The sequence below is a fragment of the Lissotriton vulgaris genome, chromosome 1_1, assembly GCF_964263255.1.
Source record: "Lissotriton vulgaris chromosome 1_1, aLisVul1.2, whole genome shotgun sequence".
NCBI lineage: Eukaryota > Metazoa > Chordata > Amphibia > Caudata > Salamandridae > Lissotriton > Lissotriton vulgaris.
Window position 1 is genome coordinate 1,902,334,798 of NC_141685.1, and position 17,920 is coordinate 1,902,352,717.

The 17,920-nt window shown below is 42.7% G+C and overlaps 1 protein-coding gene across 2 annotated transcripts in view; it reads right to left on the minus strand.

Annotated features, from left to right (window-relative positions):
• Positions 1-2,804: 2,804 nt before the first annotated feature.
• TWF1 (twinfilin actin binding protein 1) overlaps positions 2,805-17,920 on the minus strand; it is a 333,852-nt gene continuing 318,736 nt past the window's right edge. For both annotated transcript variants that reach the window (XM_086919525.1, XM_086919528.1), the window contains 2 exons: positions 17,173-17,294; positions 2,805-5,309 (listed from right to left, as the gene is read on the minus strand). In XM_086919525.1, the coding sequence (XP_086775651.1) occupies positions 5,139-5,309; positions 17,173-17,294 (293 nt within the window). In that variant the 3' untranslated portion in view covers positions 2,805-5,138. The remainder of the gene's footprint in view (positions 5,310-17,172; positions 17,295-17,920) is intronic.

Consider the following 17,920-nt stretch of genomic DNA (forward strand, 5'->3'; position numbering starts at 1 on the left):
TGCTCGCGTTGTTGTGGAAGCAACTCGCATCGCCAGGAGATAGGATCGACGTCGCAGAAGACTCCGCATAACTGGGTAGCGTGTCGCAGGGCTGGTCGCGGCTCGCATCGTGTAAAGCATCTCGCATCGCCGGAGAAGAGGATCGATGTCGCTGCAGATGCTGCGGCATCACTGGGAAGCGTGTCGCATCAAGGAGAAAGCTCCATCTTTCTTTCTTTGCACCAGATCTCCAACGCATCGCCGTTCTTGCGTGTAAGGGACTACCGCATCATCGTTCCTGCAACACTTTCGCTGCCCTGCGTGTCGCATCTTAAGGTACATTGACTCAAAGTGTCGCATTTTAAGATCTGAAAAGAACTAACAGCCTGATTCATCATTCTCTCGTTTTGCGAGCCCCTAATAGCGATTCATAACGAATCGCTATTAAGGACTTGGAAAACGGGATTCATGTAGGAATTGCAATAATTATTGCGATTCCTACATGTTCCTTATTTGCGATTAGCTAATTGCTAATCGCTAATAAGGAATAACTCCCCATGCATTCCTATGGGCCTAAAGGCCCATAGGAATGCATGGGGAGTTATTCCTTATTTGCGATTAGCAATTAGCTAATCGCAAATAAGGATGCGATTTCAAGGGTGCAGTGGTGTCCAAAGGGCACCCTGTAGCGCCCCTGAAATGTAATCTGCATTGGTGTTGCGCACACACATGTCCAAAGGACATGTGTGTGTGTAACATGCAACTTAGAAAAATGCATTTAAATGCATTTTTCTAAGTTTTTGCTATTTACCGAGAGGTCTGACCTCTCGGTAAATAGCGGCCCAAAATTACCATTTCGCAATTTTAAAATGCTTCATGAATTGCATTTAAGGAATCTCAAATAGAGATTCCTTAAATTCAATTCTTCGCAAATGTCCGAATTCTTAAATAGCGAAATTTGCATTTGGGATGATGAATCCCAAAAGCTAAAATTGCACTCGCAAAAGGCAAGATTCTGAGAATCTTGCCCTTTGCGAGTGCAATTTAGCTTGATGAATCAGGCGGTAAGCTAATTCTACCATTTTAAGAATAGTATTGTGTATTTTTGTCGTTTATGGTCTTTTGTTGAATCTATATAAAATATACTTATTTTTAATATACAACTTGTGTGGTGTCCATCTGTAGTGTTGTCACTTGATTACTGTATGTATTCACAAATGCTTTTCACACTGCCTCTGGCAGGAGCAGACAGGCTTATCTCAATCACCAAGGGGGTGAGCAGGGGTAATTGTAGGAGTGTACCCCCTTACCCTGACTAGACACAAGGGTCCCTATTTGTCAAAGGTACCTACCTCTGCCAACTAGAGACCCCCAAATCTAACAGCAAGAGTTGTAAGTTATGCTTTCACGCTAGAGGCTTGATTGAGGTGGATTTTTCGGTAACAAATCCTAGATACAGTCAGTGGTGCAAGGGAGAATATGTTTCACTGATCAGAGTAAAGGGATGCTGAATGGCGTGGAAACGATGGAAGGTGTCTTAAATTACCAGAAACAAATACGCGCTTTTGGTGCAATTTAAAAAGCAGCAAGGTGTCCCTTGTCCAGCGGTCTGCAGAATGTTACACAGTGTGTCTGCACAGCAGCCCCAGGGCCCATGTGGAGTGCAGCAGCTTCAAATAGAACAGGCTTTGTAGCCAACAGCACTTTGCATCACGATACGTGTAGGCCTGCATCTCTAATGGCAAATCACTACAAGTTCCAGAATGCAACGTGCTGCTCAGCTAGACTTGTGCTCGGACTCTGTCTGCAGTATTCTGGTGCAGTCCTAGTTTACCAGTCTGAAGTTCTTCTGAAAAGCAGGACATGGCCATGTTATGTGAGAGCACAAATTATTCAGCAGCAGATGTGAACCTGTCTGTGCAGGACTATTCAAGATGCCAAACGCAAGGGGCTTTGCTAGACGTCTGCCGCACAAGATAAAATTGTTTTTCAACCGTAACACCACAGTCAATATTCCAATGTTACTGGAGTTTTTAACGCATAATAAAGCACAGATGTGTTTGTTACCTTTATTGCACCATCACTGCTGTACCAAGGGCGAAAAGTGTAGGCTTTAGAAGGGATGTCTCGGCACACGGTGCAGGGTTCTTGTCAGCCATATCCCGGTCTTCTGATCTCCCTCTTTCTTGTTTCCTCCCTTTCACCCCCATTCTCTGTGGTATTTGGTGGACATTGATAAAAGAACAATCTGGGAATCCATAGGCTGGGGAGTCTCGGCCCTCAGAATTTATTTATGATATGCATAGCTTAAAGGGGTAATGTGCCAGTACGTATTCGTTTTTGGGGACCAGCACTTGTTTTAACTCATCACACGTTGACGCAAAGCAAGAGGGAAAAAAACAGAAGAGGAAGAGGAGGACGGAAAAAAAACAGTGACAAACAAAGATAGCAATGGTGCAAGAGAAGCTGCAAGAGTGAGATCAAGTGGAAGGGGATGTCTGGTGGTGGATAAAGAGGCATGAGGTGGCATTAAGGCAACGCAGCCTTGGTGTTCGGCTTCTGTGACATTTTGCAGCTTTGAGAATGAGAAGCACTGTGAGCACCAGCACTTATTCTTTTACAAATTAAGCACTGGTTGTACCACTGGCAAACCTCATACTATGCCTCGGAACAATGTTATGGAGTTTTCGAACTCTGAAGAGTAGCGGACATAAGCAGAAGTGCAGCCATTATTTTGTTATTTGATCTGTTGGCCGTTTTATACCACATGAACGCATGGCCAAAGTACTTATATGATGACAAATAAAAGACTGAGTAAGTAAATCTGCACAAGAAAATTATTTATTGAACTGATTTATGAATTTGGAACACCTTAAAGTACTAATTCATAGTCTTATACATATGTCAAGAACCTTCATTTTAGCAGTCGATCTAATAGAGCAGATTTAAACAACATGGATTCACACTGAAGACATTACTGGCTTCAACAAAATGAACTAAACATACACACATAGTACTTTGCTTAAACGGTTGCATATTTGACTTGCACACTGTGGTACATTTTGCATTCATAAATGTAAACTCATTGCTTTCTACAATTGATTTCAAATTAATTACAGTTTGACCAATCTAAACATTAAGTAAGCAGCAAGTTCAGAAAAATAGTGTTTTTTTTAACTTCAGTCATTACATAAAACGAGTATTCACTGGGATTACATTCTTTCAGCTCACATATACATAGCCAGACAGGTACAATGACGTGATAAAATGCATCCCTTTCTGTGGTTGTACTCCCAAGCGTTCATGCTGCTCAGATCTTTAGATCACCCATAGCACATTGGTGACCGGTAAAGTATAGAACATCCAATCGTCTATTTATCAAACTGAAGGGAAACATCCATAGTCTTCGTCCACCCACACGCCACACGTTAGTCCTGTAGCTTTGCTTCATGGATTTACCCCGGTAATGTAGGCACAATTGGAAAAATTGGGTTCTGTGAATATTTTAGGACATGCACCCTCTCATAATTCCTTCCGATTCTTGACACGGCTACTTTAGTTAGATAAAAACATGGATCCCAAGCAGTTCTAACAGCATAACTTAATTTTTCAAAATCGCATTTCCCCATTTTATCGTCATGTAGCCTAGCCAAGTAATTAAACACCTAAGGAGGAGCCACGAGGAATTATCTTACAACAGAAAGGCTGTGAGAAACATCTAACTACTTTGCACACATTATAATGTAAAGCTTGCTTTACCAGTAGTATTTCAGGCATTTGCTTCTCTAAATTAGGAATAACCTTTGGGAATGTTTTACTTTCAAGCCGCCTTTAACACAATGCCATCTAGTTTAGAGAATCAGATTGAAAGTGTGATTAAAACTTATTATTAATGTCCTAATTCACAAAAACATGCGTGCACATAAATTCAACTGAAGTGCGCACATGCCATTTTACACACATGTAAATACATTTTTTGAATCTGCAGAACTGTAATTGACTTTCGTAGAATAATTTGACTCCCTCCTTAATATTACACTCGTATGGGGGTAATATTACGTGTGAATAAATTGGTTCAAGAGACCAGGGAATGAGTATTTTATGACTGGAATGTCGTGAACAGTTGGCAAAAACAAACAAGTCAGTTGGTAAGTATTAAATATATGCATATATGAACGTGTTAATGCTTAAGAGTGTGAGTACTCAACTCACAGCAGCCTAGGAGTGCTTCAGGAATAGTGAGTATTCCTGATACTTTGTAAGTCTCTAAACATAAACCTACAGGAGTGAATGTTTTTTGCAAATTAAAATGGTCCATAAGTGCCTTACAAATGACAGCTAAAACATGGAAGCGAATGCCGGTAGAAAAGCCACAATTTAGTGTTAAAAATACGAGCAGACTGACACACCGGAGCCTTCATTCAGAGTCGTACAGAGTGATCTCCTAGGAGGAGCTACCACGGTGCAGTTACAAGTTATAAAATATGTGGGGGGACACACCCGGGAAAACCCAAAGCTTCACTGTGCTGAGAGCAGGTGGAGACTGTGTGCGGTAAAGAGCTCAGAATCATGTACCCATTTGTACGAATGGCTGTAACCATATGGAGTGTCCGGGTATCTCTGGGGTAAGCATGCTTTCCCGGAGTCCGGCCCAGTATCTGGTGATGGCCAGTAACTAGTGTGGAGAGTTCATCCGGTACTGGTCACTTCGGCCTCAGTATCTCCACCTCCACTTACCAGCCTTCCTCAGGGAGGGCATTAATGAGGCTTGCTTCCCTCATTAATCTTCCTCCTACAGATGGGTTAAAAGCAGGTCTGGGCTGATTGGGAGGAGAAACGGAGAGGAAAGGGAGACCACGGTTCCCCCTGGCCTGACACATTCTATACTCGTGAATGGTTGGGTTTAAATCTAGGCAGCTGCTCCTGGTAACCACCGCTCGATTCCAAACACACTGCTGCATGATGATGGAGTGCTACTTAACATATGAAATCATCTTACCGACCATTACTCCCCAGAGCTTTATAAAGACATTTAAGTTGAAAAGACGAAAAGACATGGAAGCGGTCCATTCTAAATAGAAAAATATTTGGAATGATTCAGTTCTTGAGTACCAAAGTTGGAGTCGTACATTTCGCAGTGCTTCAGTAACAGACAACGCTCAGTCATCCCCCGTGTCATGGTCTTCCTGGCCCCGGATCAGCCTTCGAATTCCTCTTTTACCAGTTGGTCCTTTTGGTTTAGCGAAAGTCTGTTTGTGCGCGTGCTGCTTTGGGTGAACTTCTTCATAGAGAAAATCGGCGGTTAACTCCTCTCCGTTGTCAATTTCAATCTGTGTGTATGGAAAAAGTATTAGCTGGACAATGCACGAATATCCTAAACCAACTTATTGTTTTAACGTTCAACGAAGCAATTCGCTGTGGGCAAAATGTAATAAAACAGAACTTAAAAGTAGTATACGTACATAAATTTGGAGGGAAGGAAAATGGTACAAGCAATACATCAATTTAATAAGGAGACACTGAAAATGGAACAGGTTTTCTTATGCTGTTCGTCCGGACCACGAATTAGAATGTGTATTTTAATCCTAGCAAATTCATACATTACACATACAGTTACAAATGCTCAAGCACGTAGTGGACCGTAGATCGTTTAGGTAGACTCTGGCGAAATTTAATTTATCCCAGCGTTATCTTGTGTTCTTTCCAACATTTCACATTACAACTTTTAGGCAAAATGCCTGAGATTCTGCCCTTACTCCACGTCCTGTAACTGAGACTTCCTGCAGATAAAAATTCTATTGCGGGACCACAGGGAGAAGGTGATTATATAACGAATGTGAACTGCTGCTGTTAGCGTTACGCACAATTTTCTGTAGCTGCAAATTAGTTGTTGCCGCGAAAATGGAGATAAGGATGCTAAAAAACAGCGCAAAATGTAAACGTCAGCATTTCATGTGATGACAGATTGTTATTTGGACATTTTGCGTAATTTCTGCAAACGAAATTACACAAATTTCACCCAGACCTAGTTTTTAGTGCTAGTTGGTTTTCAAGATGCTGAGGGGAGGCTGGTATCAGAAATGACTTAGAGTTTCTTGGATGTTAAAAATGAATGGCGATAAAAGTAAAATTTTATCCACAGACGTAATTTAGGGACCACCATGGGTTGGAGGAGCGTCCCCTAGCTTGCCTTTTGCAACCTCTTCACCTGCCTTTGCGACTGCTGGCCTTAGTGGTAGTGCCAAGAAAACAGAGACTGATCCTCATTCCTTATTTGCTGCCTGTTTTTCATTATATTAACTGTGAATAGTAGTATATTTTTTACTAATATTGTAATAAAAAATGGAGTACACTTAGCTGGAATGGGACCCCTGGTAGCAGTTGCAGTAAGATAAAATAGGTTCAAATGTATGTTGTGTGCGTGCTTGTGAGTGAGAGTAAGTTTATGTAAAAGAGAGTGTGTGTATGTGTAAGCAAGTGTGAAACTGAAATTGAGAGAGATCCACTGAAAGGTAGTAAGTGAGATTGAGGCCCAAATAAGGAGCTTGCATCCGACACGGCCTCTCGGAGCTGAGGCTCCGTGGCAAGCCCTTTTTCCAATTTCTTGAGCGGTGTTCTGCCGCAATGTTATCCCACCTCAATCAACGATTCCGCTACAGGAATACAGACGGATCACCTGAAAGCCTTTTATCGCCCTTCTCAGACGATCCTGGGATCCCGGATGACCGGTATGGGCAGTGGGGGGGCTCCGGTGTCCTGTTCCCCCTTCCTCTGAACGTAATTCAGTAGTGCCTTCTCCATTTAGCAATTTAGAATAACCGGTTTTTCCAAAAAAAAACTCCAACATACAGTGTTTGAACACTGAAAAGTGTGCAAAAAAGACTCCTATCAGTACATCTCTTACACTGGACAATCACAGGTATATGAGATGTACTGATAGGAGTCTTTTTTGCAACCTTTAGGTTCTTTTGGCAGCGTTCTGAATACATCAAGTAAGCATTTTTGGAATGGTTGGCAGTATAGGTATTACGGTGGTGTGGTTTCTGAAGTTGGGTGACACACACTTTTCAGAGTGTTTGAATAATGTATGTTGGAGGTATCACGGTGGTGTGGTTTCTTAAGTTGGGTGACACACACTTTTCAGAGTGTTCAAACACTGTATGTTGGAGGTTTTTTTTTTGAAAAACCGGTTATTTTGTTTGTTTTACTCCTGTTGCGATAAAGAGCTCATTATTGTGTATTACTTTGTAGATGGCACTTTCTCCTGATGAAGGGTCATGTAAGACCCGAAATGCATAGAGCACCTTGAAAAGAAAGACAGAAGAAGATTGTAATATTATTTTGTGTTCTAGAGAATAATATAAAATGCAAGTGAAATGTAAATTTATGTTATGAAAATCACATGAATATTTATGGTGTCAAAATAAATATTTCAAGAAGGTGAAATTATAGAGTTTGTATGATTGAGAAAAATTGTGAATATCGCATTGGGTAAATCCCACTGGTAAATGTGCGTAGGGGTCGAGACCTAAGGTCTCGAGGTAGGTAGTTTGAGTTTCGGCACGGTTCAGACAAACGTGTCACCCTTGCAGCACGCCAACAAAATAAACTGAGAATTCCAGTTAAATCTGTGTTAAAAATTTAAGCATAAAGCGCAAGTGAAGGTAGTGCATCTCTAAACCCCTCCATAAAGTAATATTTCAGGAACCATGAGATCTATATATTTCATTTTGGTGACAAAACATAGGTATTGGGTGTCAAGTAGTATTCTAATGAGAGAAAATAACTCCTCAGAGCAACTCTTCTGCAATTTTCCAAAATGGCGACTCTATAATGATGTGTTTCTGCCATCAAATTGGTAATTTATTTTAATATTGTTTTTGTTTCAGGTTTTCCGTTCATTCAAATTTGGAAACATGAGTGAAGCAGGTTGTAGAAGAGGATCCTTTCCTACTGTCAGAGGGATGCTAATTACAAAATCTGAGGACTCCTTGAACAAAGAAAAATGTGTCATATGCCAAACTAATCCAAAAGAAAAGCTAACTAACATCAATTGTGGCTGGACAGAAGAGATTTTGAGATGCTGCAGAAATACGGCAAGACAAAGTTCCCATCGTTTATTCTGTATATCTCTCTGAGAAAAAGTGTGACTGAGCGAAAAGTACTGTACTGTTTACATGATCCATGAGGGGTCAGGGTTGACATGTTTGATAGTGGCCAGAAACTATTCGCTCCCTGGTAAGAGAGGCTCATAGTGGCACTGTGAGCTAGCTGATCCACCGACAATGCAAAAAACAGGCCAAATGAACTATTTAAAATCATCAAGCTACAAACCACTAAGTCCACAACAACTTTCACCCAGGCCTCCACGGAACTCTGTGAAACTTTCGCCATCTTCTTCTAAGACAAAATAACAATGATTGAACATTCGCTAGACACCAGCAACGATCCAGACAGCGAAAGCCTGCCCCTAGATACTATAGAAAGCCCATGTTATCACAATGCAACTACATGGAAGGCCTTCGCTCCCATCACGGAAGCGGAGATTATCAAGCTAACCTCAACCTCCAAACCCGCCTCTCACCTCCTAGACCCTATACCTACTCAACTGACCAAAAATATCAAACTCTCCATAGCTCCCTTCTGGTGCAGAATCATAAACAGCTCCCTACAATCCGGCACTATACTGGATTGCCTCAAAGTTGGCCAAGTCATGCCACTACTTAAAAAACAAGGCCTCGATTGCACGGACTTGAACAACTTCAGACCTGTCTCCAATCTCCCCCTCCTATCCAAAATCCTGGAGAAATGCGTCCTCTCACAGCTAACTCAACACATGGACAACATCAACCTTCTTGACCCCCACCAATCGGGGTTCAGAAAAGGTTTCAGCACTGAGACGGCGATCCTCAACATCACAGACGACATCCACCAGTCACTAGACTCCGGAAAATGCTGCCATATCATTCTCCTCGACTTATCGGAAGCTTTTGACACAGTAAACCACCAACTTCTCATCAAGGCCATACAAGAAACGGCTGGTGCCGATGATAAGGTCCTTAAAAAGGCGAAGATCCCCTTACACCTATACGCCGATGACACCCAGATCTATCTTGAAACCTCCTCCCCAAACGACATCCTCAGACTCAACAACACTCTAAAAGAAATTCAACACTGGCTATCCCAAAATCACCTTAAACTCAACCAAGAAAAAATGGAGATCCTCCTCATCTCCAAGAAAGAAGAGCACCCACAAATTGCAGAGTGGCTTAAAGTTTTGGACGCTCTGGTAATCTCACCTTTGCCAAATCCGTAAGGAATCACCCTAGACCCCAAACTGGACACGACCAACCACATCAAAAACTCTGCAAAGACTGCCTTCTTCAACCTAAGGCTGCTGTACAAAATCAAACCATTCATTCCTGCTAAAGACCTCAAACAAGCCACACAATCGCTGGTGCTATCCAAGCTCGACTATGGCAACGCAACCCTCACTGGCGCCTCAAAATCCAACTTGGCTCCCTTAGAACAACCCTCAACGCAGCAGCCAGAATGGTCACTGGAATCAGGAAATATGACCACATTTCACCAGCACTAAGAGAACTAAAATGGGTCCCAGTTGAACAGCGAGCCAATTTCAGAACGGCATGCCTCACCACAAAGCCCTCCACACTGGAAAATCAGACTATTTAGCCGCCAAACTTAAGAGGGCCGGGCAGACGAGAAACCTCAGGAGCTCAAACGCCCTCCTTCTCATCCCCTTCAAAACACGCAAACATAAAACAGCTGCGAGATCATTTGCCGGAACCGCACCCAAAATTTGGAACTCCATCCCAGCAGACATCAGAACTATCCCTTCCTTCACAAAATTCAAAAAACACCTTAAAATCCTCCTGCTGAACTGCGCCCTCCCAAATGGATAGCCACGCTATCCCTGAGGCCGGTGTTCTCCGAATATACTCTGCTCACATCCTCCTCACGACTAACCTTGCAAATGATTAAGCAGCCTCATGATCCTCGGTCTACCTCAACTCAGCATTCAACACGGCTACCTCAGGACTCTACCACTTCCCCTAGAAGACTCCGGACTCCTGGTCTGCCGAACTTCTTCGGTCTACCGAAATTTAGCATTCGACAAGGCTACCTCTGAACTCGTCCACTGCCTCCAGAAGCCTCAGCACGCTTGGACTATCGAACGTTCTTTTCTTTTTGCTGATGACTATTCTAATATGCTTAACTACCTTGAAACAATGCTGTAAAGCGCTCTGATACCCACGGGTCTGGTCAACGCTATATAAAACTCCTAAAATAAAAAATAAACAAATAAAATAAATTCTACAGATATAAAAGTCAGTGTGCACCTTGCAAGTACTGCGCCTTATCTTTGACAGTTACCTTGAACTATCTGTCAGAGAATGTGAGAGAATCAGACAAATGAATACAAGTGGAACAATTGACCTTGCCTGAATCAAAAATTTGACGCCTATACAGTTTCATAAATTCTGGTCATCAACATCGAAACAAGATGAACTTGGAGATGTTAACTCACCAAAACATTACTAATGCGAACTAATGTGAACGCTGAATTTTCCAATTATTGCAAGGCGAATTATTGTCAATGAGGAGTTGGTGCCTGCAGAGATATAGTCAAAGGGTATGGGCCATATGGTTAAAAAACTTAACTGCACACTGGAGGAAGATGACCTTCGAATTGTGCCATATGTTGAGCAGGCTGTTCAAAATGGTTCCAACCGAGTCATTGTACTGTCAAACGATACAGATGTTATTGCTGTGCTACTTAGATTTGTTACAATGTTCATAAGTCAAGGATTGTCAGAGTTATAGATAGATATGTTATGGAACAGGCGAGAAAAAGACACTTAATCCCGTTTCATACTCTGTACAAGAAACTTGACCCAGAGATGCCTGTGTTCTTATAAAATGCAAAAACAACAGTTGATGGACAGAATGCAGAACAATGTCCATCAACTGTTGTTTTTGCATTTGTCACCCGAGTGGGACGGGTATGCTCAGACGTGAGTCCCGTGCTCTCCATGCCACTGGAATCAAGCTATCCTGGCTGATGAGGGCTGAAAGCCCGAAACCGGACCTAGGATGCTTGTTTCCAGTCCAGGGAGGACCTGGCTTGGTAGTTCGGGCTGGACTGTTCCCATGGGGCACAGGGTCAAGACTAATTTGCATATGGCTGGGTTCAAACTGGAATGGCATGCTGAGCAAAAAAACGATGGATTTAGGCCCAGATCTCTGTACTGGAGTGAATGTATGACATTGTTCTGCATTCTGTCCATCAACTGTTGTTTATGCTGTGTTCTTAGCAAGGCACATATTCTTATGGGTGATAACACTATGAGCAAAATTGGAACAAAGCTTGGAGCTTTAACTGCAGAACCTGGTGAAGTATCTACAAGGGTTTGCTGAGACAGAAGAAGAATGTGACTTTAAAGAAAAATAACGTGTGCGTATGTGGAAAACGAGTTCCATCATACATTTGACGATCTTCGGTACAGTGAGTTCAAGAGATCAGTACCGCTAAATGAACTTCCACCGATTTCATATTCTATGCGTGGACGCATTAAAAACCGTTCTACTTGATCAGACGAGTAAATGTTTTGGATCATGCATAAGTAGAGAAAGATCTGTGTGAATTTGGTTGGGAAGATACTGATGTGGTGCTAAAACTACAATATTTCTAAAGCCTCAACCCACAGAACTTACATGTACTTGCAAAACCTGTGCTACAAAAAGATGTCCCAGTCGATATGCTCTTCGCAAATGTTCAACATTATGCAAATGTACCACAAGTGATTGCCGAAACAAATAAATAAAGTGAACTATGAAAATGTGTCTAAACAGGAGTGATAAACATAATTCTTTTTTCATATTCAGATCATAAACATTGTTTAGTGTATAATTACAACGATTAAATACCATTATTATTTGTTTAATTTCTATATATGTCTCTTCCTCTATTATAGCCGCCACTATAGAAAATGGCGGAAGGGTTGCTCTGAGGACTTATTTTCAGTCTCTTTAAGACTACTTGACTGCCAAAACGTATGTTTTGACACCAAAATGAAGTATATAGGTCTGATGGTTCCTGAAATATTACATAATCACTGCAACACATCTGCCAGTTTTAAAAATGGCATCCAGAAAAATTTGGCCCAGATCAGCAATGTCTACCCGAGCTAAATGACTTCTCTAATGACCCAAAAACACAAATAAAAAATTTAAATCTCTGGATAACAATGTTTTTACGGACGGCATATCAGAGTGCTTTTTATTTTGAATGTAGGGAATGGATTGCAGTATGGCACACTGTGAGACTTGGCCCTTTCCCCAGACATTTTTCGCTTTTTATCCCCTGTTAATTTAGAATGCCCCTATTGAAACAACAGTGTGTAGGCCTTGTGTAGTGGAGAAGGGCCTGTGTAGTGTAAAACTAGTGTTAAAATGCAGGCGCCTTCTACCCCTAATATGGCTGCCACAGTCCACTGCTGCAGCAGCGTGGTTTAGTGGGCGCATTCTAGTAGCCAGGGGCTGGCTGGAACCCTCAGGCAATGTATCCATCTTAGCCTGCCAGCCTGTCCACAGGTAGAATGGTGGAACCTCCTGGAACCTTCTGGAACAGGTGAGGTGACACCAACTGCCATTACCAACTGCCAACTGGCACTATAAAAGGAAAGGGAGGGAACTTTCCTGAGGAGAGAAGCTGTGGGGAAGACCTGGGGAAGTACCTACGCAGGAGGATAGGCAGTGGGGGTCAGGGCAGGGTCTTATGATGCTGGAATGACAGGGCCTAGTGTGCTGCTTTACAAGTGTTGAGGTATCCTGTTCCCCCCCACTGACCTAACCCCGCGGAAGGGAACCCCCAGGGACCACTTGAAGGGATTGGCTGAGAAAAACTTGGAACACCAGCCACCAATTTATCCCCCCTTCAAGGAACCAGAAAACTAAGCAACTAAACTAAGGGCGCAAGAAACATCACGCCAAGAAGAAACTAAGCCACCACAGGACTTTTGAGGAACTACCCAGGTATTGGCGCTGTGTCGCTCCCTGCACTTCCTAACGCCACCTGGGACCTCTTTGGCAACCTACCACTGACATGTGGACTGTCCTGTTCAAACTGGAAATGGCTTTCACCTAGCTGAGTTACTAGTGTAGCGCTTTTAAAAGAAACTGTCCAGGCGCTGTAGCCTGGCAATCTGTTGATGGCCTAGGCGATATCTACTAAGCGCTGGCTCACTGAGCTGATTGTGCTACCTGCCCTGCCTACCTAGCGCTGTCCAGCTGTCCCTGTGAGGAGCGCTGAGGTGCTGGAAGTAGTTGTTCCCTTGACAAGCGCTATAGACTGCCGGCCTGTGAAAAGCGCTGATAATTGCTCCCCTCAAAAGCGCTGTGAACTGAGACTTGTACCCGGTAAAGCGCTGCGAAGTAACCTGCCAAGCGCTGTTAATTGCTCCACTGCTGACCCCTGAAAAGCGCTCTTATGTAGCTGTGCCGGTGAAGCGATCGGAAGTAGTGGAAGAGCGCCACTGATCGCAATCTTGCCAAGTGCCTACCTGTAGCGCCTAGTGAAACGCCGTGCTTTGCCCCCAGGCGGCCCCCAGTGCCAGGAGAGGGCCGCCTCAGCAACCGGAGGCGTGAGGGAGAAAAGGTGCTGTGTCTCGGCGTGACCTGGGGCCGCTGTCACCGCTGCGGCCCGGCCGGAGAGTGAGGGATTCCTGCGGCGGCCTCGAGAGCCTGAGGTAGGCCGCAGCGTATGAGGGAGAAGCCGCATTAGGCCTGAATCCAGTCACCCCTCTCACGTGATGGGGGCGCCGCGTCATAGGCCGCGCCCCCGCCGGAAGCCGCTCCACCATTGGTCTCTGCCGGCCGCGCTGTGATCGGCGGCCGGCACTGCATTGAGGAAACCTACGTGTAGGAGACCTCGGGAGAAGCCCGACTGCCCGAGAGAAGCCAAGGCTCGTAGCGGAGGGGGCCAGGAAGCCTGAGAGCCCCCTCCGATTTGCCCCACAACGCCGGAACTGCCTCGCGGCTGGTGCTCTGTGGCTGCTCCCTGCACCGCGCCCGGTCGCGTGAGGCTCCAGAACCTGCGCAAAGACCCCGGAGGGCCAAAGAATTAAGGTAACCCCCAAGGGAGGCGGGCGGAAGGCCGGAGGAGGCCCCGAGTTCGCCCCTCCCCTGGGAAGACTGGGACTGGGCCCCGTTGGCCCCCAAAGAGCCTCGAGTGTTGCGAGGCCTTGTAGAGCCCCAGATTAACTGTGCCCGCCACTATGCATGCCTGGGGGCCTGTTTAGTCTCCAGAGACTGTCGGGCCTGAGGATAAGCCTGCCCCTAATTTATTGTTAAGCCCAAGTGGCCTGTTGAAGGAAGGGGTTTCTACTCTGACCAGAAAACCTGCAGGTGCCTAATGAGATGTTACATCCTGTGTAAGGATATGGTTGCCTGGTTAGTGAAGTGGTGTAGCCCGGCATAAAGGAGTTATTAGCCCTAAATGAGGGGTGTTGCCTGATGAAAGGTTTTATTCCAGCCTAGAGGATCCCTGCTTAGGTAAACAGTATTCTGGGTTTAAGAAATGTTGATTCTGCCTCAATGAAAGGCTCATTTACCTTAGGCAAGGGTTATTTTTGCCTTAAAGAGATGTTTTGCATAATGGTTGATGAAATGTCCTCTGACCTAATGAACTGTTGATTGCTGAGCAGGGACATGTTAATGCTTTATGGACATAGCTACACTGTAATGCAATGTTTTACCCGCAGTGAAGTGTGTTATTCCTGCTTAAGGGAGGGTGGTCAATCCCTACTTAAAGTCAGGGTTATTTAGGCCTAATGGGATATCTGCCTAATGCGGTGTTTACCTAAAAGGGTTGCCATTCTTGTTATATGAAATGCCTATGCTTGATTTCTAGTGTAATGTTGATTCCTGATTAAGGAAGGGTTACTCCTATTCCCTGAAATGTTTATTCCTGACTAAGGAACTGTTTTACCTACGCTTAGGGGATGGTTCTTCCTGCCTGAGTGTTAATGGCCTGTTTAGTCAGGGGGGTGAGGAGATGTTAGTTCGTACCTAGTAGGATGGTTATACTACCCTAGTTAGGGGTCTGCTGATGCCCTCTTAGATGATAATTTAATCTGTAGGATAAAGAGGTTACTGCTAAGAAAATGCTTGGCCTCCAATGAAATGTGTTAATGCATAATATGGTGAAATCCACATTGATTGAAAGGTTGATGCCTAACTAATGAAATGTTTTCTTCCACGTAGTGGTAAATCTACTAGAAGCCTACAGTGATTTATTTACATGTTGCTGTTCTGAAACGCTCAGCTTTGCTTGGGGAGTAAAAAGTAGAAGCCTACTGTTATTTATTGAAATGCTTTCTGTTATAACTCCTTAATGTATTTGATGCAGGTGCTGACCGGAAGCAAGGCATAGGTCAGGCCTGTGTTTTACTAAAAATGTATTTATCCAATATTTATTATTTATGAAATATCTAATATTTATTCAACTGAAGTTTAATGCCAAGTGTTGACACACAGGTATCTGAAAGGAGATCTATGAAGCTAATTTTATGATGAATTCCTAAATACCCTGTTCCTGCTCTATCTTAATAAAGTTAACTTGAGTTTTTACACAAGCTCACTGGAGTGGCGTCCCTAATTGCGTGCTCATGTTTCTGACTCAGTGGTTGCGTGTGCTGTATGGTCGCTTTACACATAAGCTTTCGGATGCCTACCCGCTCGTGCCATGCTACCCTAGGGGACTGGTGACCCCAGTTCCAACACACACAAATTATATCCCTTACTACAATAAAAGGTAAAACGATGTAGCCTTACATTTCTCGTTACCATTTATTAAATGTAGAAACCGGAGCAAATGCCACAACTTCAAAATTGTTCTGTTGATACTATGAAAAAATATATGCACAATTGCTTTCACATGAGCGTTCATACCTTAATGGCATTAAAAACCCAAATCCAATCCAATCCAATGACCAATAGTGCCAGGTCTATCACATTAAGCCATTCTTGACTTTTTAGCCAACAGTACATTGAATTGTCAGACTTAAAGTTTCATTTTCATTTTCAACAACCTATAGATAATTTCAATATATGAAAGTGTTGTCTAAAAATTTCGCAAATATTTAAGGACTCGCACATGTGGTACCTGGCCTCTCTGTACCCAAGGCAGTATTGCACGCCACATCTTTTAATTCTTCTACTTTCTCAGTTGCTTTGTTGCCCCAAAGTATCTTTTGGTCGTCTTCTTTGGTATCCATGCTAGTTTCTCTAGTGGTGTGTTTCCCAAACTGTTGGTCATCAACTGATTTTTGATGGGTTGTGTAAGTTCAAGCAATTTATAAATATGGCTATAAATGTAGCAATTATCTTGTTACATTTGCTGCATTACAAAGACGGACTTCAAATGTCAGGCTACGCCTTTTGGCTAATTGTTGCATATTTAGTTTAACATCGGCATTGGACAGCAAGGTAAGGTGAATTATGTGACAATCTTGCAAGGGTACAGGGAATGTGACAGGAAAGGCTTTAGGATGTCATTTTTTTAACACAACAAAATGTAAATATCAGTAAATGAAGTATACACATTCATCAGTTAGGAAAGCACAAATAAAGCACATTGTTTTGTAATTCTGAAGTGTGGCGAAAACAAAGATTTTAATAGGAGAAAAACAAACCAAGACACTTTACTTGGTGATGCACAAATGATAAATATTCACTGAAACCCGATTTCCACACATAATTTAGGCGCAATACAATTTTATCAGTAAATCCGTCTGTCTGTGCACATTTTGTGACCATTTCAATGAAAAATATGCGGTCTGTAAATGACAGTGTGCTACCATAAGATACCTTAGTTAAATGAAAAAAAAAACCCGCTTCATGTCCATTAAAGCTAGGTGGGTCACAAAAGTTTTTCAGTCTAAAAAGTGGGGTGTGGCTCCAAAATGTTTGGGAATCACAGCTCTAGTGTACGAGTTACGGCAGGACAATTATCTTGTGTTTCTAGATAACTATTTAAAGAGGGTGAATGGGTTATTTGAAGACAAAGTGAGGCGGCGGCAAAATGAGAAATCATGTCGGCAAACTTTATGTACTTTTCAAATGGTATTCTAGTCAAGAGCTACCTCATGTACATCAGTAATGAAACCATACCTTTTTTATAATGTCCAAGAGCAGCTGTCTTTCAAGCATTTCTAACAAAGGGCTCTTGCAGCTTGAGTACAACATCCGTTCTCGTATACTGCACGAGTATCCCGGCATAGAGTAAATAAAAACTGAAAAAGAAGAGAGAAATTACTGCTAAGTTGCAATTCAATGTTTCCTATGTGCAGGGGGGAGTAACTCTGTATTGACTATATGCTTTTCAATTTTTGCCGCTCACTACCAATATAAAATTGGTGGTTTCATCAACATTTTGAATAATGTAATTCTTACTCTGATAAGTATAATATGACAGAAAAGTGTGCTGCAAAAGATGACATTCAAATTCAGAAATATATGCTTCCTATCTGTGGGTGCAGATATACAGATGTAATTTATACGTTTTGAACAGGGTATCATCAATTAGGCTTCCGATAAATGTTTGTATTTCAGAAAAATGTACATTAAAATACAGTTATCTAGTTTTGAGGGCTTTAATTTGTCACACAATGTTTTTAACTTTTAATCTCAGGCCACTGCATTTTGGTAAGGTGACCTAATAGGGGTTTAACTGTATAATTTCTTTTTCTATAAAATCAGATAAGTTCATAGGTTGATTTTGTACGCTTGGATAGTTTCACACAATAAAAAGTAATAAAGTAAATTATTAGTTGGGGTGGATAGTAGCCCACTCCAAGTAATAAAGTCACAAACCAGTTTGGTCCAGGCAAAGGGTTCAGTAATTTAACCCTGGGTTCAA